The sequence below is a fragment of the Prinia subflava genome, chromosome 4, assembly GCF_021018805.1.
Source record: "Prinia subflava isolate CZ2003 ecotype Zambia chromosome 4, Cam_Psub_1.2, whole genome shotgun sequence".
Lineage (NCBI taxonomy): Eukaryota > Metazoa > Chordata > Aves > Passeriformes > Cisticolidae > Prinia > Prinia subflava.
This window is the reverse complement of record NC_086250.1, coordinates 37,594,724-37,607,356: the sequence shown is the minus strand read 5'-3', so window position 1 is coordinate 37,607,356 and position 12,633 is coordinate 37,594,724. Positions and strand designations below refer to the sequence as shown.

At 38.1% G+C, this 12,633-nt stretch overlaps 1 protein-coding gene across 1 annotated transcript in view; it reads left to right on the top strand.

Annotated features, from left to right (window-relative positions):
* Window positions 1–12,633, top strand: part of TRHDE (thyrotropin releasing hormone degrading enzyme) — a 213,906-nt gene that overhangs the window by 187,374 nt on the left and 13,899 nt on the right. Inside the window, exons 16-17 of the mRNA XM_063396448.1 lie at window positions 8,338–8,505; window positions 9,033–9,173. Of these exons, the coding sequence (XP_063252518.1) occupies window positions 8,338–8,505; window positions 9,033–9,173 (309 nt within the window). The remainder of the gene's footprint in view (window positions 1–8,337; window positions 8,506–9,032; window positions 9,174–12,633) is intronic.

Below are 12,633 nucleotides of genomic sequence, written 5' to 3'. Positions count from 1 at the left end.
TGTACAATTCCCTCAGAGCTTGTTTCCTCACAAAGAAGGGGAAACTCATGCTGCTCCTCTTTCTCCAGACTTCTCTGACAACTGGTGAGAAAAGTTGGTGACAGATAGAGAAACCCTATGTACAGACACCCTTGCCTATTCCATTCCTTATCAGCAATTACTGTATATGTTCTTGGGTTTGCCATTCCATCTTCTGAAACAGAACCATGTAATTGACTGATCATTGCAGAAAGCCTGGTTTTGGTGGGTTTGCATAGCCAGAGCACAAAAACAGAGTCCCAGAGAGCTCAGAGATATGTTATAGATAGATATAATTTAAGTGTCACTGTGACAGTAAAAATAAACGCTAATTTGCCACATCTCTACCCATCCCCTCCCAGAAACTTTATTCTGGAAGATGACACAAGCTTTTCAAAGCAGTAGAGACAATGGAATAAGGTTTGTGTCTCAAGATTTTAATCAACTGAAAATTAAGTCGGTATTAAATTAAAGTGTGATGTGAAATACCACATAAATGCACAGTCAGTGAATTATATAAGGGAGGTTTTCGATTCCCCAGCAGTTACTGCAGTTAAAGTTGAAATAACTATAACAGAGAGTGTGCTATTAGTAATACTGAAGAAATGCTAACATTCATAACTTTCTTAGCCACATTTTTAATCTATGACTTTTTAGATGTTCTTTTGAAATGTTTTTTCTGTTTTATTTGTAATATTTAATTTTGGATAAAGTGCTGGGTAATACAATAACATCTAACTCTGTTTTACTGGCATATGCTTACAATTGCTGTGTTTTTTAGTAATTACATTTAATCTGGTAGAAATGAATTACCATCTACTCTTCACAATAAGAAAGTGAAGTAATGGTGATATCAGATACTGTTTGTATTTTGTAATTATATACTCTTTACTGTGCAAATGATTTGCCACTGTTCACCAAGTAAAATAATGGTCATTCTTAGCACAAAGACAGAGGTTCTTTTGGTATTTCCAGTACTGTTTTGAAAAAGCTATTAGATTTCCAGCTATAGTGCTGCAGATTTTCTTCTGGAATTAGTGAAAAACCCCAACTTATATGTGATCTTCAACACTAGCCTCTATGCATGAAAGTGGAAGTCAGCTGAGGCTGTGAAGACTCGAATTTATAAAGTGACTTAGGTTTGGCTGCATTTTTGGATGTCTGGCTCATAGGGCAGAATCAGACACTCAGAGTTACGCTTCCTACAGGGGGATTTGAGGGCCTCTAAAAATGCAGCTAGCAGCAGCCACTGTGCTGTGCAGAGCCTCTTAACATGGATTCTGAAGTGTGTGGGAGGCCTCTTAGGGTCCAGCACTACAGGTAGTAGGAAATACATCTCTATCAAATGATATATACATAAATGGCAATCGTAGAGTATGGGGTCCTTGCAAAAGGTGCCTTTCAATACTGTCACTAAAGCGGGAAAAGGACTGCTGCTTTTCTTTTCCAAAACTGCTGGCAGAGAAGATACTCTTCACACCATTTCAAACAGTAGTGCTGGGATCCCAGCAGTTTGCTATGCTTAGTTTGGTACCTCGGCCCTGTACCTGCCACTGCAGAAAGCAAGCCCGATGACCTGTCTGTGAGGTGTTTGGGACAGTGTTAAGGTGGTGCAAGACACTTTCCTTCTCTAGCTTCAGCTCAGCCCCTGGAATTTATTTCATTAGCAAGAGAAATGATACAGCTGTCCAGTCATCTGAGGGAAAAGGTGTTCCAGTACCTGAAATACCAGAAATACTTAGTGTGCAAGGGGCTTTAGGTGGTATTGCTCATGACCACTTTTTCAGGGCAAAACACAATGGAAAAAAAAAAGAAGCATAACTGAGAAAGAAATTTGTTTGTACAAGGAGCAAAGCAAACACATAGCATCAGAAGCAGAAAAGACTGTAAGGAGACATCTTGTTTTACTGGTTTAGGAATTGATATATTTTAATCCTTGCAGTTGTTAGAAAGGTTGTGATTTCTTTCTACTGAAGATCTGAGGTTAGACCTCAAAGTAGGTCTTGCAGTGTTGTAATCAATGAATTTAAATAATTTTACTCTTTTTTAATGGCTGATTGCTTGAAGGGCTGTGTTTGCTTCTGATTTGGTGGTGGGTAATACTGAAACAATCATTTTCACTCTCTTAAATTGGGATATATGTTGCTCCTGTGCTGGAACAATGGAAACCCTTGAAACTTTCATGTTGGTATTCAGAGGAATACAAATAGATTAGAAAGCATATAACCATGTTGAAATTTCCCTTGTAGTTTGAGAATGTAAAGTTACTGGGAATCAGTCAACAGCAGAATGTTGTACAAGAGAAGCTACTGTTGGCTGAAAATAAAGATGTTTGCTTCTACTTTCATTTAGCTGAGCTCATTCCTGTGAAGCTTTCATGTATGAAGAAATACATTATTCACACTCTTTAGATATAACAGCATTGTGGTTCAGCCTAAGAAATTAACGAAATTACCATTCAATGCCTGCCTGAGCTTAATAATCAGACTTGTTAACCCCTTTAACCTTCACTGCATCTATTCTGAAAGAAAAACATGTTTCTAAGAGGATTAGCATTTTCAGATTTCTTGTGTTGGATAGGTTGAGTAAACATGTATTTCTGAAGTTCAGGGAAGAATGCATGGAGAGCTGCAATCTGTAAACTCCTGACAGGTGATAACAGGGGGTAATATGCAAATACACACCATGATGACTCGAAGCATAACTTATCCATAGACATGAGTATGTTTTTGCAGACATCTCTGTGGCACAGTTATCTTCACCTACTCTTACCGTACATTAGCTACAAGTTGCCATGTATACATTTCTGCTGGCAAAGTTGACTGTGGATATACGCTTGCTTGGGGCAAAGTTAAACAGGATGATGTAAATGTGAGAGAGCTGCTTTGATTTGAGACAGCTGATTTTGCCTTCAGCAGAAAAAGGAGTACTTGTACTCTGATTCTGTTGGTAGAACTGTGGTGATGCTGTTCTGCTGACATGCAGCACTAACAGTGGGAGATGATAGTATTGCATCAGACACAGTTCTGTGCAGATGTTCTGTGAGATGTTACTGGACCTGTTGGAAGGTCCTAGCTAGTGATAGCCACTCTCCTTTGCTCTGATTTTTAACTCCTTTAGAATATGTAACCATTGCTATTTATTGCTGTTGTTAACGTGGAAACAAAGTACCTTAATTAATTGCCTTAATACCCCTAGAAAACTTAGAGTAAATGTGTTTCACTGATGCTGACGTCATATCACTTTGGGGTGATTTTAGCTTTAATACAATTTTTACTATTTCTACTAATAATTTCCTGTCACAAGCACTCTGATCTGTTTTGATGATGTTTGCAGTGGGGAGTACAGGCTGCTGCACTGAATTAGTCTAAGCCAGCATCCATTCTGTAACCCATGGGTTAATGAACTTTGCATTTGCATTCACTTTGTGAATGAGGAGTAGACACTGATGGGCAATTCTGAATGCAAATACAGATATTTTAAAACTGTTCTGGTCTAATCATCGAGACTGGAGAAATCTTGGAGTGCTGAGGTGGGGCCATGTCACAGGACCAGTGGGAGCTTCAGAAAAGTTCTTCCTTAGCCTCAGATTTTGGCGACCATTTCAGTTTAAGGAATCATTCTGGCCTGCAAGTACTAAGGATGGCAAATCAGGTCTATTTTAATAAAATGAATTATTTATTAAACAGAAAGGAGATAACAGACAAAATATCTTAATGAGAGTTACTTACTACACAGTATAAAATGAAAAGGAGCTACTAGTAGATTACAGCATATCATATGCCAGTGCACAACATCAAGGTACCTATATTAAAGCTAGCAGAAGAAATAGTATTGATTAGGAGTCAGATGTGACTTACCACCGAAATGATGACCACATACACAGTTTCCTTCACTCAATCTCCGTGGGAATAACTGGGAAGCAAGCATCCCTACTCATGGGAAAAACTCCACACATTTCCATGGAACATGTAGAGGATTTCTGCTTTGTGAGTTTGGTGTAGTTTTTACAGTTTGTAAAGTGAGGTGTCTGTCAGTGACAAGTCCAGCTTATCTTCCAGATCTCATATCAACATTAAGATGCTTATTGGAAGTTGGGAGATGCAAGACCAGTGTTAACCCTATGGTGCCAAAAGAACTCACTACAAGACATGCAGATTTTGTGTTTCCTCTGCAAAGGAATGATGGACGCATGTCCATCCACCTGCCTGAGTTGGCAGTGTGCTTACTTGGCTGCATCTTTAACAACTCAGTGGAAATGCATGAGATGGAAATGCCACCAGAAGAACGATTGCAGGCATGTATAGGAGTGTGTCGCTTGGCTGTAAACAAAACTCCCCATAGATCTGAGGGAGTAGTAAGTAACAAATTACTATTCATTAATTGAAGTAATTTTAATGAAGTCTGGATTAGGTGATAGAAAATCAAAAGTTTTTCCAAACAAGCATTTTTTTCTTTCCTTTTCTTCCTCCTTTATTTCTGTGTCTAATTACTTGTGGTAGATAATTTTATTTCTGTGTTTTACATGAACACAGTAGTGCTACTGTCTTGCAACAACTTAGAAATGTACTTAAGTTTAACTGCCTACATAAGTATTTGTGAGAATATGGCCAACAGGTTAATTACTTTTGTTAGTTTCTTGGAAGAGGCACTGGGTTCTTTCAAGGGATTGATGCCTAGCAGCTATTTTTGGAAATTATTAGCAGCAAACATGAAAAAATGAGAGTTATTTTAATTTTTTTCACACATGAGTGTCTGATAATGTAAAAAAATAAAGTGAATCCCTTCTTCTGTGTTCACAACCCCTAGAAGCTTTAATTACTGAAAAAAATCAAGCATAGCTATTCATGCATTTTGAAATGTTTCTGGAGCTTTGCCAGCTAATGTGAGCCAATGTTGCTGAAGTGATTTACTAATTAATAGGTTGTTACAACATTTGAGTAGAATCTTGCACTCAAGTCAATAAAACTTAAGGAGGAAGAAAACACTGTTGAGTGCATGAGTTAATCAAGGAGTTAGCACTCTGAAAGACCATTTGGGTCTAAACAGAGAGAGGACTTCATCATGTAAAAGATAAAACTGGACATTATGGGGCAGCTGGTTCAGGCAGTGTTTTTACCTTCTGACTTCTTTGTGTCACTGCACAAAATGACCTGTAGTCACTGCAGTAAAATGACCCTATATGCAGTGATTATGGATTAGCAGTAATTAATTTGAAATCCTTAGAATTTAGATAGATTAGTCTCCAATTTTCTCATTCAAGGACAATCTCTCCAGAACTTTGCAAAACAATTGATCAGAAATGACCATGTTTTTTTTGAAAAAACTGTCCAGAATGGACAAAGGCATATCTACTCAGGGATCAGTGCCACAAAGAAGTGCTAACTCATCACTCAGTCATTAAAATCAGTGTTGAAGAGCTGGACTATTCTGGCTGCATATTCACTTGTGGAGGATCTGCAGTAGGAATGGGAAGGAGCACTAGCAGTAACCATCACTCAAGGGATGGTGTATCCTCTGCCAGCCCCTGTCAGACCATGTGATACCTGAAACCTGGGAGCACAGGACAGGGACTGTGCATTGCTTTGCCCCAGACACCTTGAGTAGCCACAGCCTCAGCTGATGTCCCCTGAATCCCAGGTGGGACAGCTGCTGGAATGTTGAGCCTATCACAGCTCTGTGCCTCAGTTTTCAAGGGGAAGTTCTGCCCTCTCTCTTTAGACACTGGGGATGAGCTGTGGCAGAGGATCATCCCTCCTCTTTCTGCACAAAAACCAGCATGACTCCTGGAGTTTGTAATAGATAATGGGAGTATAAAATTTGAGATTGAAGTTTTAAAAATAAGCTGTATGGCTCTTCTTTATCATGGAATCTGTATTACAGATCTGCCAACAAAGTACAAATACATCATTCTTGTTTCTTATCTGAGCCTTGTAACCTGTCAAATAAGATTATAAATATAGTTGTCAGGAAAAATAGGCTTAAATTGTCGCAAAAATAAGAATAATATCCCTGATTAATTTTCTTTGTCAAATAGTACCCTAAATGGTATTGAAACTTTTTACTTAATCAAGGAACTGTCTAAACTGTGTGCATTTACATTTAAAAAAATTAGAACACAGTTTCCCCAGAAGATAAATAATTATGGTCCAATTTTATAAGTGTATCTTCAATTGTTAGAACATACTTTAAATAGGAGCAAATATGTACCAATTAATTATGACTTAGAACATTATTCTTAGCTCTTTGTAGGGCTTTATAGTTGACTCTTGAAAAAAAGAAATCCCTGTAAAAGCACAGCACGATTTTAATTAATTTTTTCTAACTGTTTAATTTTTAACTTTTTCTCCCAAAGTGTTTAATATTTAAACGAGCTCAGCTAGCTACATATTTCATTCTCACCATCATATCTCTAATGCAAGAAAAATAAATAAATTGGATCAGTATTCAAATTAAAGTCATTTAAAGTGATGGTCTTAAACGTTTATTTTTATTCTTCTGAAGTATCCATCAATCATATTAGCTCTTTAAAAATGAGAGCAGCCTTGAAGGCACAGATTAGGTTTCACTAACAACAGGATGTGTTCTGCAGTGTTACAACCCAAGCAGTACCAAAATAACAGTAATTTTATCCACTTGATTGGGTTAATACAAGGGGCAAACATCGACATGCTGATCTAGTGCCTTGGAACTGCAATTTTCCAGGAACCTATAATACTAAAAACCCTATAGACTGGAGAGATTTCAGGTATTTAGATAATGATGGAATATGCACCCAAAATGAGGATGAGTGAGAAAGCAAAAATCCCCACAAATGGACAAAATTCAATTAGAGGACTCTCTGTGTGGGCAATAGTTGAAGAAAAATTATTTTGGGGATATTCACATTGTCATAAGCAATTTTCATTTCCACAAGAGGAACCCCTCCTTTCTGCAGTGCTGATTACAAGCCTCTCACAGGAGTAGTTTGTGGTGTTTCATAGCTGTACGTTTTGTAGTTTCTAAAGGTAAACCTTTTAAAAGCAGCATTTATGTTCGATGTCTTGGTTTGTAGGGGCTGATTTTTTCACATTGTTCTAGTTACTTAGCGTATCGGTACAGACCTAAAACCTTCTCTGAAGCAGTTGATTAGATGATACTGAGTAGATCTGCTGCACCACTGCCAGTATACTACTCGTGATTTGGTGGCAGTAGAGTTTTCTTTGCAAGGAAGATGGTGACATCTAGGCTATGGTCATGGGATCAGCTCCATCACTTGTCTTAAGGTCTCCTTCCTTCCCAGAGTTGCAAAAGATCCTGTGCTTACTGACTACATTGCTGCTAAAATTGCTGCTGTAGGCCCTTAGGATGTAAAAAATGGACTAGCTGGAAAAGCCCTTTGAATTGATATGTTTTACCGTAAATTTTTAAAAATGCAAACATCGTAAATGAGAAGTGTCCATTTGGGGGTTAGACAGCCACTTCTAGTACATCTGCTGCTGTGTCTGTACTAGCCAAATGCAGAGTGACAGTCCTTCCAGCCCACACATCCTACCTGAATTAATGGGACAATGGTACAAATGTTTCAGCTTCTGTGCTTGTACAGGAAACATAAGCAAGGTAGGAAATTGAAAGCCCAGCTGAGACCTTTTTAGAAGAAAACTGTATATATGCATATACTATACTAGGGTTGAATTTCGCCATTTAACTGTAGTTTGAGTTGATACTAATAAACAGTAATCACAGTTCTCAACCATCCTATGGCACAGCTGGTTTTCTATTAGTATTATATGCTGAAAAAAAAGAACAGATCTTTCTGTTTTCTTCACTCCTGACAATATCACATTTAAGTATCATTGTTACGGCACGTCCTTTCTTACTTGTATGTTACTATATGAAGATGAAGCACTTTCCAGCACAAGCAAGGGAGAGTTTCTGGCTGCTCAGGTCCTGTTGTAAAACAGTGCAAAGGACAGGAAGACCAGATTTGGCACAGAGCCCAGCAACAGAGTGATAAGATCCCATACTAATTTGGAGAGCTTATGTTACCTGTAAGGTTATGTGGCACATTATGAGTTGATGAACTACATGACTATATTTTATAATCTCCTGACAATGTGACAGAGTTATGAAGAGAATGGCAAGCATGTGTTACCCTTTAGAAAGCCCATTAGGATGGCCTGGAAGATACTGGTGGCAGTAAAGAGATAAATGTTATTAAAAAAAGCCAACATATTACTGTTGGACAATAATTTTGAAGTCTCAGAAATGGTCCTTCTTTCTGTCTTGTATCAGGAGGTTGCTTATTTACCACAATGCTATTACTGATTTCTTTTGTAGAATCCCTCTCAATGTGAGAGATATTGTCTACTGTACAGGAGTTTCACTGATGGATGAAGATGTGTGGGAGTTCATTTGGATGAAATTTCATTCCACCACAGCAGTATCTGAGAAGAAAATACTATTAGAAGCCTTAACTTGCAGTGATGACAGAAACTTGCTCAATAGGTAAAAAACATTCTATATTTGAATCTGTTACTAATAATCACTTTAACAGTTATGGATCATCACTTCAGCTTTCATCTAAAGGAAAGAAATTTGCTTTTCAAGTACAGGCTTACTGTCTGTTTAAACCGTCTTACACTTTTGTTTCAATGCATATGAAAATTGACATGTGCTATCTTCTCAATTCCAGATTTTCCTTTGTTCATTGGAAATGTCTAAAATCCTGTAATAATTATTATGGGTTTTTTTGTTACCATGTCTTGTATTTACCATGTCTCAACCAATCTGATCTTAAAGATTTTATAAAAGTGCACATGTAAAGTTGCAATCAGCTTTTATTGACATCTTTTTACATTGAGATTTTTCTGATTCATAAAGGTGTCCAGTCTTTAGAATCATAGAAATAAACCATGGAACTCCCTTGGAGACTTAAACAATTCAGCAATGATTTTTTTTCCCCCGGAGTTTTCTGATGGACTGGTGTTAGACACTGTGTTTGTGAAACTAAATGTTCTTGTTTCTCCCACTAGACTTTTGAATTTGTCTCTCAACTCAGAAGTTGTTCTGGATCAGGATGCAATTGATGTGATAATCCACGTAGCTCGAAATCCACATGGACGGGATCTTGCTTGGAAGTTTTTCAGAGAAAAATGGAAAATACTAAATGCTAGGTAAAGATAAAAATTCTTAATTATTCTCATTTTCTTATCTTGATATAATTGGTGTAAGTATTGAATAGGTGTGTATTTATGTAAGTTCCTGAATCTAATCCATTCTCTTTTAATCCATAAATGGAGATGTCTCTAAGGAATTCCTACATATGAGTCAAAAATGCATTTATTCGTGGATTATCACACTCATGCATAGAGACATTTGTCTCTTAGCAATCATCTGTATATATATTAGTGTATTGTGTCTGTGCGTACAATAATGAATTCTATCTATATGTCAAGTGCTGCAGTTCTATTTTTACATAGACAAAAAATGGCAGTTCCCAAAGGATTTTTTCTGATTTAAAGTCTGATGGAAAAAAATGATCTTTTCAAAAATATTATTTCAGCTGTGGAAAAAATGCATGTTTTGAAACATTTCCATTTTCAAAAGGATGTTAATATAGTGTGTCATCCCCTTTATTTCCACTCTGTGTTTCAGGTGAGTTTCAAGTAATAGAGGAGAATCATTTTGAATAAAAAATAGATTAACAGAAAGGAGTCAAGGTTGCTCCTTACACCTGCTTCTCTTTCTCTTTGAACAAGTGCTAAATGCTCCCATTCTGAAGTCCTGTCAACATTTTAAAACCTTTTTTGATTAATATTTTGATATTAATTCAATGAATGAAAAATTTCTGTAGTTCTTTAGGGACAGCCTGAGGACCTGAAAGATTGCACAGCAGCCATCTGATACTGACAGATTAAAAAGGACTACAACTTGGATGAGGTTCAGATTCTCAAAGGCAGGTGTCCAAGATTTCAGGGCATTCCATGCCAGGTCACACTTTTGGTGTTGGCAGAAAAGGCATTGCAGATCTGTTCCATTCTGGACTTGTGAGGAGCCAACTATGGTACTACTGAATATTTGAAATGGTATATTTAAGATGCAGTATTTAAGCAACTAAATTCCAGTGGCCAATGAATACAGGTACAAACCTCCTATAGATTTCACAGCATCAAAATAAGAGTCAAAGAAACTTAGTCACTGAGTGTTAGTTTCCCTACAAATTCACAAAGTTATTCATGTTGTTTTAGATAGTACTTTATAGTATAGTGGGATTTTAGAAGAAGTTCATCTGGGAAAATAGGTTTGAGCTGGAATTGGTTTTGGAAATTTATATTGCAGGAGCATACTTTTTGAAAGCCATTTCCAATAAAACTACAAGACTGCTGAAGAGTTTAAAAATTAAGAATTATCTTCTTTTGGTGTGATTATTCAAGGTACTGGAATTTTGCACAGAAAGTGGATGGCAGATGTATTACTGTTATGCAACCCAGTGCAGATAGCAAATAAATTTTCAGGTTCCACCAGGGATTTATCCAGAATTTAGGCATAAAGCCATCACAATCTGTATTGCTACAAACAAATATGCTGTAGTTATGTCCTGCTTTAGTAAGTATGTTTATCTGACAACCTGGCTAACACCTGTGATTTTGGATGTGGTCAGCATTTAGCAGTGTAGACAAATAGAAGATATTTAACAAACTATGCCACCTGCCAAATCTTTTGGGTATTACAATTTTAAATAGAATTTGGATTGTATTTATTTCACTTGCTTGGAATGCATCACTGTGCAATCTAAATTCATAACAATCAGTAAGGCCTCATGAAAGACCTGTTATTGTCCTTTTTTTAAATGAGAGAATAACAGAGAGTTTGTCTTTTTGCTCAACACTGTCTTTGTGTTACCTTCATTCAGTTTGATCTCCAAACATGAGTCAGAGCCACCAAAAAGATTGTAGCAGTTGATTTTTCTGAAAGTGACATCCAGTTGAGTTTCCGTTGATCACCCAAAGATTCAGCGCAGTGAAATGAAATAGTTAATGCAAGCTGTACATACGTGTTATATATTGAAAATAACATTGTTTTATAATCATAGATTAGAACCTTTTAGATGAGACGTCGAGAGGGTAGAATCAGTCTAATGAATACCTTGCCCCTCAACTATTCAGTAAAACAGTGACACGAGAGTATGCAAGGTCCTACACCTGGGTCTTGATAATCCCAGGCACAACCACAGGTTGGGCAGAGAAATGATTTGAGAGCAGCCCTGCGGAGAAGGATCTGGAGGTGGCGGTTGATGAAAAACTGAAGACGATCTGGCGGTGTGCACTCAGCCCAGAAGGCTAAGCCTGGGCTGCATCCAAAGCAGCAGGTCAGCAGGTCAAGGGAGGGGAGTCTCCTCTCTACTCTGCTCTTGTGAGACCCCACCTGGAGAGCCGCGTACAGTTCAAGTGTCCCCAGAGTGTGAAGGACTGTTGCAGTAAATCCAGAGGAAGACCATAAAGTTAAAGGAAGACCATAAAGTCCAGGAAGAGGACTGGTGCACCTCCCATACAAAGACAGGCTGAGGAGCCTGGGGCTGTTCAGTCCCAAGAAAAGGTTGCATGGAGACCTAATAGCAACATTGATAGGACAAGGAGGAATGGGTACAAATAGAAGAAAGAAGTTACATATTAGGAACAAATTTTTTACTGTGAGGGTGGTGAGACACTAGAACTGGTTGTCCAGGGAGGTTGTGAATACCCCATCCCTTGGCAGGGTTCAAAGGCAGTTGGGTAAGGCCTTGAGCAACCTGGTCACCTGGACATCTGGAGGCGTTCCTGCACATGGAAGGGTGGGGGTTGGGACTGGATGATCTATAAGGTTCATTCTAATGCCTAATGTTCTGTGATTCTATGATTAGGCTTCTGATTCGAGCTCACCACTCTACTGCATTTTTAAATATAAGCTTTATTGTGGAATTATGGTTCCAGAAGAACATGCGAGAACTTCCTTCTTGGAGCAAGTGCCAAGGACAGTCACAGAGATGATATGATGGCTGGAGTATTTGACCCATGAAGACAGGCTGAGAGACTTGGGAATGTACAGCCTGGGGAAGAGAAGACTCTGGGGAGAGGACTCTGGGGAAACCTTATAGCACTTTTCAGTACCTAAAGGGTCTTTATAGGAAAGCTGAAGAGGGACTCTTTACAAGGTGTTATGGGTTGGCACTGGCTAGATGTTAATGCACTCATGAATATATGTTTTTTCTTTAACAACTACTGTGGGATGTGATCAGGAACAGTGCAGAGCAGGCTTAAATCTTGAAAACAAAAAAACCCACCAAAACTTTATTACATTACATAAGAACAGAGACAGAAAAACTCTTAAACACACACAGAGACAGAAATAAAAACTTCTCAGAACATCTCTTCTCCCAGTTTCTACTCCCTACACATTACTCTTCACAGACCAAACCTTTTGGGTTTTAGATCAAACAATCACCACTCAAAAACAAACTAATCTTCAATTCAGCAAGGGAGAGAGGAGTCTCTCTCGCACCACAGACTGTTCCTCAGAAAACACAGGCCCACCCCTTATGAGTTTCCATGTCACCCCTGGCACCGCCTGGAGAAGTCTGCCAGGGTGACACTCTTT